Below are 17032 nucleotides of genomic sequence, written 5' to 3'. Positions count from 1 at the left end.
CTCACTGTTTTTTGGGCCGTAGTATATAGTCTATAGACTAGAGAATAAATGAAGATGGAAGAATGGCGTGAAGTTGGAGCAGACCGTAGTATATGGGCTGTTCAGGATCAAACCAATCTGCAAATGCTAAAAGACTCGTAACGGATTGTGGTGAAAACTACAATAACTGGTCCAATGGATTGAAGGTTTCGATGGATTACTTGAAAATTACACTTAATCAAAAGTTAAAAATAAAAAGAATACTATTCTATAGAATCTACACAACACGCGTGACGTGACATGAATCCTTATACTATATAAGAATGAGTTTAGGGCTTGAATTTCAACCGCAAGGGTGGGGCTTTTTTGAAAATGTGAGAGTATTTGAAGTGCAATTAGAGTATTGAATATGGGTCATTATAACTAATTTAGTTTTGTTGTAATTACTTGAATGTCCTTTTAAACATTTAAAGCTAGGGGTAAGTTTGATATGTGACAGTGTTTGATATCCGATTAAACATTGGGTACAACTGAATTCAGCTTGTGTTTTAGTGAAATTACATAAAAGCCCTTCTAATCATTTAATTGTATTAACATCTAAGTCTTTTAATTTCTTAAAGCCTTTCCCAGTTATTTGCAAAGTTATGATATATAGATATTAAGACACAATTAATGTCAATTAGTAGAGAAGTCTGGTATCTTGGCCGTTACCATAGTAACCCCCATCTATTCAAATTCATTTAATTTACTTATAGGTTTTGTTCCACTACAATTATGCAGCATATTGAATTTAGATGTTGCTACATTAGCTACTCCTCTTCCCCATTTTGCAACACCTTTCTCAATAGGTATGTTTTCTTTAACCAATCTACTTTTTGGTTGTAAAAAATATGTAATATTGCAAGTTGTATGTGTAATAATTTTTTAGCATTTTAATTCAATTTTCCATGTTAGATAAGCTTGATAAGGAAGAGACCACATTTGTTAATTGTTATTTATGGTTTAAAATAAGTTTATCATCATAAATTTTCCCATTTATAGATTGCATCTACTTCTTTTGTTGTTTTAACTATTGGTTAGGGTAATTTTCAAATCGTTTGCTACTTTATTGACTATTCCATTTAGACAATTTTTCATTTCATATGATTTGCTAATATGTTTAACTATCTACTTAAAACTATTTGGCTACAACTCTTAAGTATGTACCTCATTACTTTTAATTGTTTTTCTTGAATTGAGTGGATTAAGATGCTTTGGTACTTTTTTGAGGTAATTATTCCTCTAAATTAGCATGTTAGTTGTTTTTGCAACTAACACAAAACTGATATTTCGTGATTGTAACCCTTATCAAGAAGAAGATGCTTTGCTATATGTCCTTAATCATACAATAACTTATAATTAATTGCTTGCTCATTTGAAGGCCTCGTGATGATATATCCTTGGAATTAATATAAATTCAAAAATTTGGCTTGCAAGAACCGAAATTCCACTAGCAATGATTTCTTCAAGTATGCTAATTGTTCAAATCTCACTTATATGACAAGATAATGTGGTGGATTACCCTCATATCAAGATCAAATTCAAACTAAATAACAAATTTTAATATCCCTAAAGTGCATGAGCAGATATAAATATATCTTTTATTATACTAGGTTAGATGCAAAGTAGTTGATCATATCTTATAATTATATTTTATTGTATATTATATTTTTTAACTCAATATGTAACTTATGATTTTTTTTATTTAATATCACATAATAAAAATTGTCATACTTCAATCGTTATACTAGAAAATGCCAAATAATAATTATTAACCATCTTTAATTATAGGCACTAAATTCCCGCACGTTGCGCGGCCTTTCCCCTAGTCTATAGGATAAAAGCAAAGTAAAAGACAGTCACCTTTTTATTTTATTTCTTTTTATTTTATTTCTTGGTTATTTCTCGTAAAACTATCTCATGCTTTTTCGACCTCTTTTGTATCTTTTTTTTTTTTTTGTTCAAAAAAGGGCCTGGTCCCACTTCAGGCCCCAACCTACCTTGGAGGGACGACCTCTTTTGTATCTCAATTTCGAAATTAATCGTATATATGTACACAAATAATTGACGTGACATATTTTGTGTTTAGTCACACATTTGGCCAATTAAATGTGCACATTGTTACCTTCAGTATCCGCATATGGATTTACATCTAAACGGCCGAACCAATTATGCGCAAAAAATTGTTCCTGCCCACCTTAACAACGGCAATTTTACCACTAATTCTGATCTTAATACGGAAGCAAATTCCTTTCTATTCTGAGATTGAGTCCAGTTCGTCTCACCAAAAAAAAAATAATCCAACGATGAGGAGTTGCATGTATTTCCGTTTTGTTTTTGATGTTTTCTGGCACTAGGGAAAATGGATGGAGAGCGCTACATAAAAATGTACAAGTTTCAAAGCTACGCCTTACTTCATATGGTCCCTCTCATCATCCTTTTTTTCAATCCAACAAACATGAATCAACAGAGAAGACACTTACTGTTAAAAGCGAATGAGACAGTAGTTTTCATGTCCTCAAAAGAAAAGAAACCTTTTTTGCATTATTTATTATATGTTTATTAAACTTTACGAGGATGATGATAAAGTGTGACGTCTTCCAATGTTAAAGGAATTAGACAAACATTAAGGGGAAAGTTAAAAAAGGGTTATCATATTGATGGACAAATGACACTTCATGTTAACCAGAAGTCCAGAATCCAGATTGAGCTAATTCAAGAATTTCACTTGATGGCAACGAAAACGCACGACAAATTGCCTAGGCTTCTTTGCTTGGCAGTTGAGTTGTCTGCTTCCTTCTCCAACTTCCAAAATCTCATATGGCTTAACCTTCAAATCACAGTATCTCAATCCTTACCAGCTAGCTAGCCAATTTCAGTCTCACCCTCTTTCTTCCATCTTTCTGAACTTTTGGAGTAAAAGCTAAGGAATCTCAAACCAAACCTATCATCAAATATTGTCTCATCTCATTCTCCACGTTTCAACCCCTTCATCAATTCCCATTTTGACTACACACCAAAAAAAAAAAATGGAAATCCAAACTAGTCTTCATGATCATGATGAGAAACCTATTTCGCCACCAGCAGCCTCAGATTACGGATCCAAAGTTGACACTTCGCGCCCTTTTCGTTCTGTCAAAGAAGCTGTAGCCATCTTTGGGGAAAGATTCCTGGCTGGAGAAATATATGCTCCGAAGGCATTCTCATTTCCAAAACAAGAAACACCATGCTTCTACACACCCTCACCGAGCCCCAAAAAGTCTCAAGAACTCGAGTCATGGAAATCAGTTGACAGCAACGATCCAAATCTTGCAGAGTTTCTCAAGAAGCTCGAAGCTGAGCTCGAGGAGACAAAGATGGAGCTGAAAGTGCTGAAAGAAAAAGAATCAGAGACTGAAGTAGCGCTAGCTTCTCTCAATGCTGAGCTTCACAAGAACATGTCTAGACTAGCTCAAGCTGAGGCAGCTGCTGCTGCAAAGGCCACGATGGCTTCAAGATCAGCGATTCCTGATCGAAAACGAGATGACGATCAACGAGATGGCCTTACAGTTACAGACGAGGAGAGGAGAAAGGATTTGCTTGTGAGGCTGGAGACTTCACCAACTTTGGCACAAATGTTGGATACTGCTGCAGAAAAGGAAGGTTTGTTTGGAGGAAGGTACAAGGAGAAAAAGACGATTAAAAAGAAGCCCATCATTCCTCTGGTGGGAGATTTGTTCTCAAGGAAAAAGGGATCTTCTACTTCAATGATTAATCCTCTGTGTGCATCTTCTCATGTGAATCTGAACTGATAGGAAACATACCACATGAAGTTTTATGCAATAACTTAAAAAGTGCATGTTATAAGTCTGGTGAAATTAGAGGATCTTCAAAACATATGCATTATTCATGATGAAAATGCAGGGGAAAACAGAAAAAGGGAATGGAAAGGATGTTTCATTTGCATCATGGAAAAAAAAAAGAAAGCATACTTGTTCATTCTTATGGATTATTATTGTGAGAAAACTGTTGTATTCTGTAAATGTGTGGCATCATTTGTTAGGTTCTTTGTCTTTTAATTAACTTCAATGATTGCTTTAAATCATTGTCTTAAACTTTTTGTCCCGTTTTATCATCGGCATGCAATGCTTTGTTTTGCTCCCCTACTCTTTCTTTTTCTTTTTTTGTCAGCAACGGTAATTATTTGTATAATCTATTCTAATATAATCTAGAAACAGGGGAGAGGAAAGCCACAAATAGTGGCCGGTGGGAGGCAAGGATCCACCTCCACCAAAACTTAAAGATGTCTTTGGGCTGCTGGCGTTTTGCTCCCTACTTGAAAAGTTCAAAATCACTGTTGTCAATAATACGATGATTTAGTCTTGTAAATACATTATTGTAGTTTCATGAGAATATGGTACAATTTGTCTTGACAATCGAGCAAGCTTCATATATCATCCTTTTATCTGGTAGACAAAGAAAATCGTAATTTGTTCCCAATGAGAAGCAAACAGAGCCTTAAAATTGGAAGCTACGTGCGTGGACACCAATATTCTCAGATTTTTTATGCTGCTAAAAACGCCAAACGTCCATATTGTCACCGTCCAAACTTGTAAAGGGGAAAAGGGAAAATTCTACACGGATATTCCAACGCTAGAGTACCAACCACCACGCTGGCGGCTGGCCGGCGGCTGCAATTGGTAGATAATTATATTCACCTTCACCAACAAAAATGCACAAAATATTTGAAACATAAGAGCAAGAGAATGATAAGCAATAAAAAGGAGTAACGGTTTTAGCAGCCATTTGGATTACTATTTTGTTAAAAAATATATTATTATGATTTAATATATTTAAAAAAAATATTCTCAAAAAACGTAAAAAATTGGTTACGAAAAAACACAATCTAGTATCAAATCTCTATTTGGTAGGTTTGATTTTTTTTTACGCGCTCCGAAAGGGGGGGAGTATGTTTGTATACAAAATTATTTTAAGAGTAATTATTTTATGATACAATATACTTAAAATACAGAGGTAATCGAAAAAATATTTTTTATGATTCACTAGAAAAAAGAGTGAAAAAATATGCTATACGACAAATTCAATTATTTCCTCGGAATGCAGGTGTGTATTAACCTTATTAAATACACCCCCAAAATATTAAAGATGTATACAAAAAATTTAATATAGATACATTTAGAGATTGTGTAAATAACCATGCAAATATTTATTTATTTTATTCCATGTTGTTTACGCCTTTTATAAAAAAAAATTCTTTAATATGCTTAATGAACATATTGTTGAGATTAAATTTCAAGAGTTACTAGTTTAGAATTATTTGTTTCATCTTTATAAGTAGGAAAATAAAAAAGAAAAAAAACTAAAAAACTTGTGGTTAAATAGAGTAACAAGCTCTAATTTGACCCGAGTTTTTAATCAAAAAGACGCAAGGGTATTTTGCGTTTTATAACCCCCACAAATTTCTCAAGGATCCAGGTTGCCAGTCCATTTGTCAAGACTGAAGGAGCTAGTGCCAAACAAAATTATTGCCAAGAAAAGAAAGAATCGTCCCTTCGTTTTGAGAAAAGATCCAATTTTTGTAGCTAACTAGCTGGGTTTGCTCTGGGCTCTATCGAGGAAGGAATCGAAGAAGAGAAAAGATGCAAGCGAGTTGCGCGGTGTTGAATTCCCCGACATATTCATGCTATACTTGCCAACAACAACACCAGCAGCGAACCCTAGAACCCTCCTCCTGCTCATCTTCCTATCCTCCACCTCCTCATATCAAGGTCTCAGCTGGGTTCTAAACGATTTTGAAGTTTTCATAGCGGGTTCGCTTTTTTCTTTTTGTGAGTAATTTTTATCAGCTGGAAACATTGCAGGTTTCTAGTTTCTTGAACGGTGGGCTATGGTCGTCAAGAAGGCAGAATCAGTTGGGGGGCAGCACGTGGCGTTCTGTTCAGATTAATTCGCCCCATGATTCCCGAAAACCAGGTAACCTTGTATTTTTACTTCTAATTGATTTCTGTTATCGTTGAAGTTCTGAGCTTTTTTGTTTTGTGTTGGCTATTTTAGTTTCTAACAAAAGTGATTGACGTATGCTTATTTTAATCTGTCAAAGACAATCCTTTTTTCTTTTATCTCTTTTACTCTCATATTACTATTGCCCATTTCACATGATTTTCCTATGGGAAATTAGTCTGCTCAGTATTTAATACATCTGCCATGATTATTTGTATCGAGTGTTTGAAATTTGGCACTGGTCTTTGTTTTTACTTACTCATAAGTAATAGTCACAGGATTGATCAGAACCGAACTTATTTTAGGAATTTATGTAGGATTAAATGCAAGTCTCTGTTTTTCCAGGCTCACGATAACTCAACAAAGTTTTGCTGAAGGCTACCATTCATTCTCACCGAAGCTTTTGTTTATTAGCAATACACATGGCTTTCAATATTCTGTGCTTACTCTTACCATTGCTGATAGTGTGCCAAGACCTTTTACCTCGTGGAAAATGAGCTGTATTTGCTACACTGGATCGGGTTTATGGTGTCTTTTTATCCTTGTGAAGTTTTCCTTGTTCTTTATTGGATTGTAAATGATTAATGATGTTTAAAATTTTTCAGTTGTAAAAGCTGTTGCTACTCCGGATTCAGCTATTGAATTGCCCCTCACCGCTGAAAATGTTGAGAGCGTGTTGGATGAAATCCGTCCCTACCTAATTGCAGATGGGGGTAATGTGGCATTACATGAGATTGATGGCAATGTTGTCAAGCTCAAGCTACAGGGAGCATGCGGTTCTTGTCCAAGCTCTGTAATGACAATGAAAATGGGCATTGAACGTCGACTAATGGAAAAGATCCCTGAAGTTGTTGCTGTTGAATCAATACCAGATGAGGAAACAGGCCTTGAGTTGAACGAAGAAAATGTAGAAAAGGTAAACCATTATTTTCAACTTTTTACTGAAAGGCTGGGAAAAACCTACTCATTTTCTATCTTGTCCATTTATTTAAGCAACTGTTGGAAACTGGCTTTCTTAATTTTTTCAAAGCACAATAGCATAGAAATGGTTCATGTTTTCATTGCTACATATAGATAGTATCTATGCAGATATGCTCAAAATGTTAGGTGCTTTCCTCATAAGGGGTTCTTCTATTGTCTCAGATTGTCTGTGAGTTTTGGTCCACACTAACTGCAAAGATGGGATCTCTTGTGATGAGCAAATTTAACTATTATTGGCAACCAATTTTGTCTACATTTGCACTGTTAGCAACCTGAACAGCAAATGAAGGGATATTATGGCTATTGATTATTTCATGATTCACTTAAGGGATCCTTTTTTCGGATGCGTGATTATGGTTTACATACTTCCACTTAATCAAATATAAAATGGTGAGATGCTGACTGCATTAAGATTGAGCATGCATGGGCCTTAGTTGAACTCGAGCAAATTAGAGAATGATGGCGAACATCTTTCTGAAAAGTGGATCTGTAGGATTGGTATGTCAGAAATAGATGGTAATTAAAGGGGGGGGGGGGGGCGAAAGAAAAAAGAAAGTTTTGAAGTGCTCTACAATGATTTGGTGTCCCAACTTGGCTGAAAGCCCTGAGAGATAAGGTATTTTATTCAACAAAGATTTTGAAGTAATATATCCTATAGATGTATTGTTTTTCAATCAGCAAGTGTGAAAGTGTTGCCATTGATAATGATGCGTAGCTACAAAGTCATGTGCATAACTCTGCTAATTGCTAATTTCTTACAGTTGAGTTTTAAATTGATTTAGGGACTTTTACATTAATCGAAGTCTTTCTGGTTTCCACCTTAGTCACCAACTATAGAAGCTACCAAGTGTTTTAGAGTGCCAAAAGGGAAGTAAAAGATTTTGCTGTGGTTTAACAGTTATACATTTTTCTCTGAATTTCAATTTTTCAGTCGAACCTCTGTATAAATTGCATCACACAAGTCAACAATGACAATAACAAAATAAATTAGCTCTCTCTGAGTGTTCTGTATAAACTTCTGCATAATAATAGATTGTAGCTCTATTGGAGTTGTTTATAATGTCTTCATGCAAAATTTTCAGGACTTGATATCGACGAGCTAGAATCCCAATGTAGCATCTCAGACTTTCAGTTGTAAATCAAATTGGAAATTAATTTGGATAAAATTTGCAGAGAGATCAGGAATCTTTTTGAGTTTTTTTTTTTTTTTTGGTAATTTGAATTATCTGGGTACTCAGAATCAGTTTGACTGCATAATTAAGATCGAGATTTCTCCTATTCTTTCCCCTTTAGATTTAAAAATATTAAACATCTATTATTGCTCTCGGACTCTTTAATCCTAGCTTCAGTTAGATATCAGTGTTCTTTTAAAGAAACGCTAAAAGCTTCATAAAATGGGCATCAGGCGAATATTTTACAAATTCCAATGGATTCTCCTTGCACTCTAATCTCCTGGTAGAAAGTCACGTTTTCAATTCCTCTGCAGCAATTTCGTCTGAGTCTGCACACTGCTTTGCTTTTAAGCAAGCCTGTCATCTGGCTGCTTACAGCGTTAGGATCTTCTTGTAAATAACACAAAGACTACCCTGAGGAGTCTTCTCATCATTTCCTTGATAAGTTACCATGGATAATTACATTTCCGGTAATTATATAATGATTCTGTCACGCTACACATGCTCCCTTTTTTGTACATACTCACTTGTGTTTGCACATGTCTGCATGCTATATCTTTCTTATGGGGGGGGGGGGGATTGAATTTTAACCTCAAAAATGTTTGCATTACATTTTTGTTTTTGTATTCATTTTCGAGTGTGTAATTAATCAAGTCGGTATTTTTGTAGGTCCTCGAAGAAATAAGACCCTACCTTGTTGGTGCTGCTGGTGGAAGTTTGGAACTAGTCAGAATTGAGGAGCCGATAGCGAAGGTCCGGATAACTGGTCCTGCGGCAGGTGTGATGACTGTTCGTGTTGCAGTGACTCAGAAACTACGAGAAAAAATCCCAGCCATTGCAGCCGTACAGCTATTGCAGTAGATGTTTACGTTTATTATACAGCTACATGAGAGGTTTATTCATCAAAACTTGAACGCTTTTTGTGCTCCCAGAGTCGAATGTTGTTGGACAGCCAAAGTATGAAATGTTGAATTATTATAAGTATTAAAAAGACTAGCATGATCTATACGGATGCTTTGACATTTGCGCCGCCCTGGGAAACTACTACGTTCTGTACAGCCCCGACCTTATTAGATCGCAATGTTTACTTTTAGCAACAGTTTCAAGTAATTGAATATACAGAAATTTATTTGAGGAGATTTGTGATCATTTTACGTGTTGTATTACAAACTTGAGTTCGTTTACTAGGAGGTTCCATTTCGATTATCTCCTCCTGGTGTATCTACGTATTTAGCTTTTTGCTTTACGGTAAAAACTGTACGTGTGTTAAGGGTGCGTATCGTATCTTATACATTTCTATGCTTTTATGATAAACCCGAGGAGTTTGCAAAATCGTAGAAACGACGACGTAGACTAGATAGTGCGTTCCAATAATAATATAATATAAAAGGAAAAACATGAAGAAGGACGGCTAATCTATTTGCATCGTCAATAGGAGTTGCATAAATATTTTCCATGTTTTCGTGCATAAATCTTTTCTTTTCGAGAAAAATTTTCTTTAAATGAACCTTCTGAGTAAAATAATTGCACTTTAACGTAAACAAATTTAATTGGAAATCAACAGAAAAATATTTTGTTTGTAACTCTTTCGTTTTTTCTCTTCCTTCTTCTTCTTTTTAGAAAATATAATGGATGGTTTACATATTGAAAATTATAACCTCGTCGGAATAAATTTTAAATTGCCCTTTAGACAAAAGAACCTAACCTGATTGTTATTCTTTCAAGTAAACTAAAACAAAATGCACTTTGCAAATTTGTTTTTATGTTACCAGAAATCTATTTTTGAAGGTAGATGTAAATATTATTTTCTACCAACTGCTTGTTGCTTTTGGAAGTTAGTTATAATGCAAATTTTCGTCCAAGTCATATTAATTGTGATTTTGATATTATGTGAAACTTCATCAAATGCCTTCCGCCATTTGTTACAAAAGTTGTTGCGCATTTTCACTAAGTTTTTTTTTTTTTTTTTTTTTTTTTGTCGGTAAGAAGTTGTCTGTTCCGCCTCATGCAGTAAAAGTCCTAAAAGTCCTAAATGTCTATGGCACAGACAATATGGCATCTCAGGAGGACCTCAAGAGTTGCCGGCTTTTGAGATTTCTTCTGGGATTAGATTTATAAAAATCGAATTTCTAGACTTCTGTTTAAAAAAGGTCAAGAGACATAGACAATATGACATCTATAGTTTTGATTGGTGTCAACCACTCAAACTAACCACTTATTTACAAATAGGATATTGGGAGAAAGGAAATTACCATAAAACAACCAGAAACAATTAAAAGTGCTACCACTACCGTAAATATTATTTTACTTGCATCATAAACATGCTTTTCCAACTACTTTTTTCTTTTATATTTTTAATTACTTTTTTTTTAATCTCAGCACACAACACATTATAAAAATGCTACAAGAATTATACCATAATATTTTAAATAATATCCTATCCAAACACACATAATTTTTCTCATACCAAGAAGTGATGTAATTTATCTGCAAACACCCTAGCAATTCAGCAAAAAAGTCAAGCCAATTGTGCCAGTGTAACAACTACACTTCTAGGCTAACCTAGCCGAGCTCATCCGCACCAACAAAGAATATACTGCCATCACAGATTACAGAAAACCGATACAGAAATTATGAAGAAAATTTTTGCAAACAAAACTTGAACACACACCATCAGAGCTTCATATCTCCAAGTTTGCTGGTAAGCTCGAGACTTGCATTGACCTCCAGATATGCCGGAGATTGTTGAACATCAAACGTGAAATAAAGTGACTAAAGCCCCAATTTTGAAAGAAGCTCGCGCCATCTGGGAGTCTCCTCATCAAAGATATAGGTCAGGGGAGAAACCAAGACACCACTGCCTCCAATCTGCACCAGACAAAGCATAGAACATAAGCAACGTTGATATAGCTCATCACAAACATGGAATGAATTTAAAGAACTACAAAAGAAAATCAACGTGGCTGGACGAGAAAAAAATAGGGTACAGACATAGCTTAATAAAAGACCTTGGAAAAGCAAAAGACCACCAATAGAGCAAAAGACTACCAATAGGACAAGATGGGCAGGCAGGATGCGTTGGATGATAATTTAGCATCCAAGACTCGCTCAAACTTAAAAGGTCCGTGGGGTGCATGTAAACGAAGGTAGGAAGGAACAAGAGCAAATAAAGTCACTTGAATCAAGGTTCTTTCAAAGCACATTCTTACAGTGCAAGAAAAAGAACCTCCACAATTTTCAAATCGTCTTAACTCTTGATGCCTTACAAAATTTCCACTCAGTATTGGTTAGGATTTGATTTGCTTTATCTATTTTCCATGTTACTGGTTCCAACAAAAACTGAATCATGCATTTAATACAAGAAAACTTTTGTTTGAGATAGTTCAAGCCTAAAAAGCAATCTTTTCAACACTTCTTGAACTGATTAGAAGATCAAGAACAGAATAAGCAAGATAACAACAGATGGACCATGATGGCAGTCCAGCCAATTACAAAGCCATTAGAAATTTAGCAGTTTCAAAAATTACAAGTGATGAAAGTGTACAAAACGTAGGCAAACATAAAATAAATTACCAACTAGGGCAATCCACTTCAACAAATCCCACAATTCTCACCCCCATTAATCTGTTGTTATTATTGTCAGAAGAAAAAGGTGGAGGTTGGTGGTGAAAGATGGGAGAGATTGGTATTCAAATCGCCACTATATAAGCTATAAAGAGTTTACTAATCTCACCGCCCTCAGCTGTTGAACGGACTTGTATAGTGCTCTCTTTGGTACACATATAACCATAGCATAATAATCAGGCAGTACCCCCCCGCCTTTGCTGAAAACTGGACTTACAGTGGGTCCCTGATGATAAACAAAAACTCAAAGAATGTTAATAAACCTCTTGCAAACAAGAGAATACGATGGTCATAGTTCCCAAGTTTATGTTCAATATTTTCTTTGTATTTCTTTTGTCTTTACGCAGGATCGATTTGTTTCACCTGCAAACCAGATAATGATGGTTGGCTTAGTACTCGATCAGCTACTTCCTCTGCACTACTTCCCCTCATATTGGCAGTTACCTGCATGGTGAACAATATGAGAACATAGACATGACAACAAACAGTCGCATAAACAATTTAAGAGGGAAATTAAGCATACCGTGAACTGACCGCTAGCCCTCAAGTGTGCCTCAAATCTTTCAAGCATTTCATGAGTTACATCAAGCACGCCTTTTCTCTGGACCAATGACTTTCTGCTAGCAACGAGAACAGCCTAAAGCAGTAAATTAAAGTCAAATAGTGAGAATGCATTAGTTAGAAGCTCCTCTCCATATATTTCACAGTCTTATCAAGCTGTGAACCTTTCAACGTATATACTAAGAAAAGAGTGATCACCTGACTTTCCAAAATAACTCCGCCTTCAATTTCTTTCAAATTGTTTTCTCTCAAAGTAGTTCCACTGCTTACAAGATCCACTATAGCATCAGCGATCCCCATCTAAGTTTGAAAGAAAAAGTAAGCAAAGAAACATGATGAAGCAACAGCAACCAAAATGTAGAGAAACATCATAGCGTCATAATCTTCTAAGATACAAAGATCCAAAACAATGTTTAGAGCACAAAACAACTTGTTCAGGTAATAATTTGCCAGAGCACATGCTTTAAAGTTCCAAGTGAAACAGAGAGAGAAATTTTCTCCAAATTATACATTTGAATTCATGACTTGAAAAAGGAAAGTCAAACAAGAGAAAAATAGAGGTTAGCAGCACACTAGCTCATTTAAATAGGACAGATGTCCAATGCAATTGAGCAGTTATGTAATACTGCTAAAAAAATAGAATTTCTAGACAATTTCAGTGAGAGCTCAAAATTCAGAACACAATAATTTAGGTTATGCTTCATAAGAAAAATTCCAGCAAGACTCAACAACTCATAATTCTTGAATACTTGCTGATGGATATCAAAATGATTAGTAACTTCATGTTTCTTAAGGAAGAATCCAACATTTTATGCCTTGCTGGTACAGTTGATAAGAAGCTAGCCGTAATATTTCAGCAACTGATTTCTCATCAGACCCTAACCTCTCCTTTCTACTTCCTTTCATCTTTTCTGTCACCCTCAAATTTTCCATTTTTCTTTAGTTCTTTTGCAGATTTGAGGCCCACAACAAACAGACAAGAAGAAGTAATGGAAGCTATAGTTCATTTTGCACTAATGCATTTAACCATGACTAAATGAACATAACATATGCAAAAGTAGACTTACTGCAGGAGCTGCTTCTAGGGCTCCATCAGCTGTTGAAAAGGTTACATACTTTAATCCAACCTCTTTCATAAATTTAGGACCCATCTGAATAAAGCATCATGTCCAAGTGAATAGTAAGACACAATCAAGTAACGGGAAAAAAATTAAACAATAGATGCAAATCTTCAAAACATACATAGGTGAAGCCAGTGGCAACTCTCAAGGGTCTCTCAGGTGTCCATTGTGGCATTTGTGCAAGATCCTTTATGGAATTCACATTTTCAAAAATCCCATACTTGGGTATCTGACCAAAAAAAAAGTGTATGGAATTACCTGTATCAGTGGAATAATGGAAGAACAATGTTTTTCTCAATAATATTAAGATTGTAAAACTGACGACCTACAGCTAGGGATAGACGGCAATCTCCAAAATCTAGAGCATCGTGAATGATGATGAGATCTTCATCCCCCTAATAAAAGAAATCAATCAGTCACATCCTTATGATTGGATAGGGGCAAGAGCTAAAATGGTAAACATAAATTGCAGTAAAAACTTTAGAACTTCAAGTACATAGACAAACTTAAACAAGAATTTAACCAATTTTACATTCCTATCAGTTTCCTTACAAGGTTCGCTAACTGGAGAAAATTAACTTTCACAGTAAATGTCATACATCCTACTTCAATTATCTAGTTCACAAACAAGCCAAGCAACTATAAAGCATTTAGCTTGCAGAGAACATAAGCCCAAAATTGAAGTAAATTTCTTCTAGTATAGCTAAATTTATGAACATAGAAGCTACACCAAGCTCCACATGTGATAGTCACTACTCTTTTACGTTAAATATCCAATTTATTTGATCTAAAGGACAAATCAACTAGCTATTTAATCTGTAAAACATCGATCCTTAATATTACACACATTGCCTTCTTTGCATTGACTTTGAAAGCAACACGAAGGACTGAGAAGAATCCAAGAGGATACTTAGCAGAAGCTTATGCAAACAGAATGACATGCTAAAGATCCCCTATGCTTCCAAAAGCTTCCAACAGAGTTAGAATTTCATAGAGAGACTGAAACATCAGAAGCTAACTGACAAGGCAAAAGGAGTTTGCAATCTGGAGAGACTATGGCCAACATCAATATTTTAGAAGCAATCACTAACTGTAACTTGAATATGATGAGATTAGAGCAATAGAATGCGGCGTAAAAACACTCATGCAGGCGGGCAATGACTAACATATCCATGATAAGGCAATGTGCCATTAGCTTCTGTTACAATCTTTTGGTGAATCCTAGCGTGCAGTAAAAAAAAAAAAAACTGCTTCTTGATTCAATAGAAAATCAGCATTATGGGCTTCAGACGCTTACCTGACCATATTCATGAACTGTATCAAGACCAACCATACCAAGGTCAAGGTCTCCAGACACTAATTTTCTTACAACATCTTTTGGCCGCTGAAACCAAACTTCTAAGTTCGGGATCTGTAAGAGAGATTAAGAAAGGTCAATATCAGTTAAACAAAGGCAAAAAAAATATTTCTCGTTTTATCATTACATAGGAGTGTTGTAAGGCTTTCACAACACAACACATTAAGCATTAATTACCAACCGGTAGAATTAAACGCAAGCTTACGGAATAATTAAGTGTGAAAAATAGACTAATGACAATTTTTAAAAGCCATACTGCTACATACCTGAGGAATTTCCGCGACATACTGCCGTGGATTTACTTGCTTCACCGACAATTGACAATCCTTAAATATCAAATGAAAACACGGATTATTACATATGAGAATGGAAGAATAAACCGCGAACAATTAAAAAAAAATAGTGCTAGCATGAATTACCTTGAGAAGATCGAGAGTGTCGGCGGCCATACGACCTTTACTCGGCACGCCGAGGCGAATTTCATTTCTTTCCTGCGGCCTTTTCTCGGCATTTTCATTTGCCACAGTAACTGGTGAAGGCGCCAATGAACAACGCGAGACGGTAAATTTTACTGAAAATTTAACAGTAACAGAAGCTGAAGAATAAAGAAACTGCGGAGATAGTGATTGGATAGCTGACATAGTTTTGAAAATTTTCGAATTTGCTTTCCTCTATCTCTCACCAGCAAAAAAAATATATTGCAATAGAAAAGAAATGAGGGACGCGACAGGAGGAGGAGACAGGCGGCTTTGGTAGGGATTCTAGGGAAGAAACTAATCACCGCCGCGGGGATGAGTTAGAAGTGGCAGTGAGCGGATACATGGGCCTCAGGGTATGGGGTAGATTCGGTGAATAAAATTTTAGATTCTTCTGTAAAGAAATTTGGACACATATGGGGCACGTTTTACAGGTTGCTGTTGGGTTTTGTTCGGATAAAACGTGTTAGTTTGGTTCATAAGCCGTCGCGTTTTCTGTAATCGGTAATCCAGGAATGTGCCTTCGAGCGATGTTTTGATCAGAGAAAATCGCACAACTAGTCCATTACATATTGACACGAGGCATTTTAATCCTTTGCATTGACCCAATTTTTACTCTTTTTTTAATTAATATTTTATACACTAACAATATATATATCGTTACCATTAGATACATAACAAGTTATCTGAATTGAAAATTAAAATCTAAATTTTATTCATGTGTCATGTATCCAATCATAATAGTGTATATAAATTTTACTTTTTTTTTTTGTGTAAGTATGAAGGATTGAACTCTAATACTTCTCGTTACACTTCCTCTCATTCTCTGAACCATACAACTCATCCTACGCCAGGTCTAATTTTTACTTGAAATAATCCATGAGGAAACAACGAAATTTTCCCACAAAAAAAGGGAGGCATGTGCTATAAATGGTGCTCTGCTCTTACTACTACGTCACAAGAAGTTAATCCTATTTTGGGATTGTTTTCATTTCATTATTTCACGTGATTTAAGTTTTTGATTCTTTCTCATTTGCCTATGTATTAGATTTTTCACCAAGCCAAAAAAGTTAAAATTTAAATCTACTCAATAGTAACTTTTGCCTATGTGCAGTTTTTTCAGTTTGTTTACATATAGGTGCTTTTGGGCATTTTTATTAAATTCAAACTATAAATGCTGTTTTAATTGAACTTTAGTTAAAGTGTTTTAAGAGTTTTTTAATGTGTTTTTAGATTATATTTTAAAAATAATAAAGAATTATTTTTATGCCTTTTGCTCACCATCATGCTCTCTCTCATTTCCTTTTCTTTTCGGTAACTAGCTTCCCCCCTCCATTCTCCACCCATTGTTGTCTACCTCTCTCTCTCTTGGTTCATTCTTTTTAGCTGCCTCCTCCTCTCTCCTTTTCTTTCTATTTATTTTCTTTCTTTCCATTTCCTTCCTTCTTCTACCCAAAATCTCCTTCCCTCTTTTCCTAATCTAGACCAAATATGTTCCTCTTCCTCTCATTTCTTTTTCTTTCCCCCTTCCCATCCTTTCATCTCAATTCCTCTCTAGGATCCAGCCTTAATCTGGATTAAGGCATTGAGGCTAGAAGGAGATTGAGGTGGAAAAGAGTGGGGAGAATGGGATAAGAGGGAAGAAAGAGAAATGAGATAATTAACAAAGGGCCGAAAAAAGGACAAGAAGATAAGAAGGTGTTGTTGGTATTTTCTTGTGTA

General features: G+C 35.4%; 3 protein-coding genes across 3 annotated transcripts; 2 read left to right on the top strand and 1 right to left on the bottom strand.

Annotated features, from left to right (window-relative positions):
• Positions 1-2698: 2698 nt before the first annotated feature.
• On the top strand, positions 2699-4050 carry LOC113761334 (WEB family protein At3g51220). Its single transcript, XM_027304283.1, has one exon. The coding sequence runs from the start codon at positions 3048-3050 to the stop codon at positions 3807-3809; it is 762 nt and encodes a 253-aa protein (XP_027160084.1). The 5' UTR covers positions 2699-3047; the 3' UTR covers positions 3810-4050.
• Positions 4051-5442: 1392 nt separating this feature from the next.
• LOC113761335 (nifU-like protein 2, chloroplastic) lies at positions 5443-9355 on the top strand. The gene is made up of 4 exons (XM_027304284.1): positions 5443-5786; positions 5880-5991; positions 6624-6934; positions 8841-9355. Exons 1-4 carry the CDS (start codon positions 5658-5660, stop codon positions 9030-9032), a joined length of 744 nt encoding a protein of 247 aa, XP_027160085.1. The 5' UTR covers positions 5443-5657; the 3' UTR covers positions 9033-9355.
• Positions 9356-10561: 1206 nt separating this feature from the next.
• LOC113760909 (ATP phosphoribosyltransferase 2, chloroplastic) lies at positions 10562-15633 on the bottom strand. Its single transcript, XM_027303660.1, has 11 exons — positions 15254-15633; positions 15101-15160; positions 14775-14888; positions 13807-13872; positions 13599-13706; positions 13424-13507; positions 12555-12656; positions 12319-12432; positions 12159-12239; positions 11905-12021; positions 10562-11039 (listed from the first exon to the last, which is right to left on the bottom strand). The coding sequence occupies exons 1-11, from the start codon at positions 15473-15475 to the stop codon at positions 10944-10946; spliced, it is 1164 nt and encodes a 387-aa protein (XP_027159461.1). The 5' UTR covers positions 15476-15633; the 3' UTR covers positions 10562-10943.
• Between the last annotated feature and the right edge of the window lie 1399 nt (positions 15634-17032).

Source organism: Coffea eugenioides, chromosome 2 (genome assembly GCF_003713205.1).
Source record: "Coffea eugenioides isolate CCC68of chromosome 2, Ceug_1.0, whole genome shotgun sequence".
Lineage (NCBI taxonomy): Eukaryota > Viridiplantae > Streptophyta > Magnoliopsida > Gentianales > Rubiaceae > Coffea > Coffea eugenioides.
This window is presented reverse-complemented; position numbering and strand designations above follow the sequence as displayed.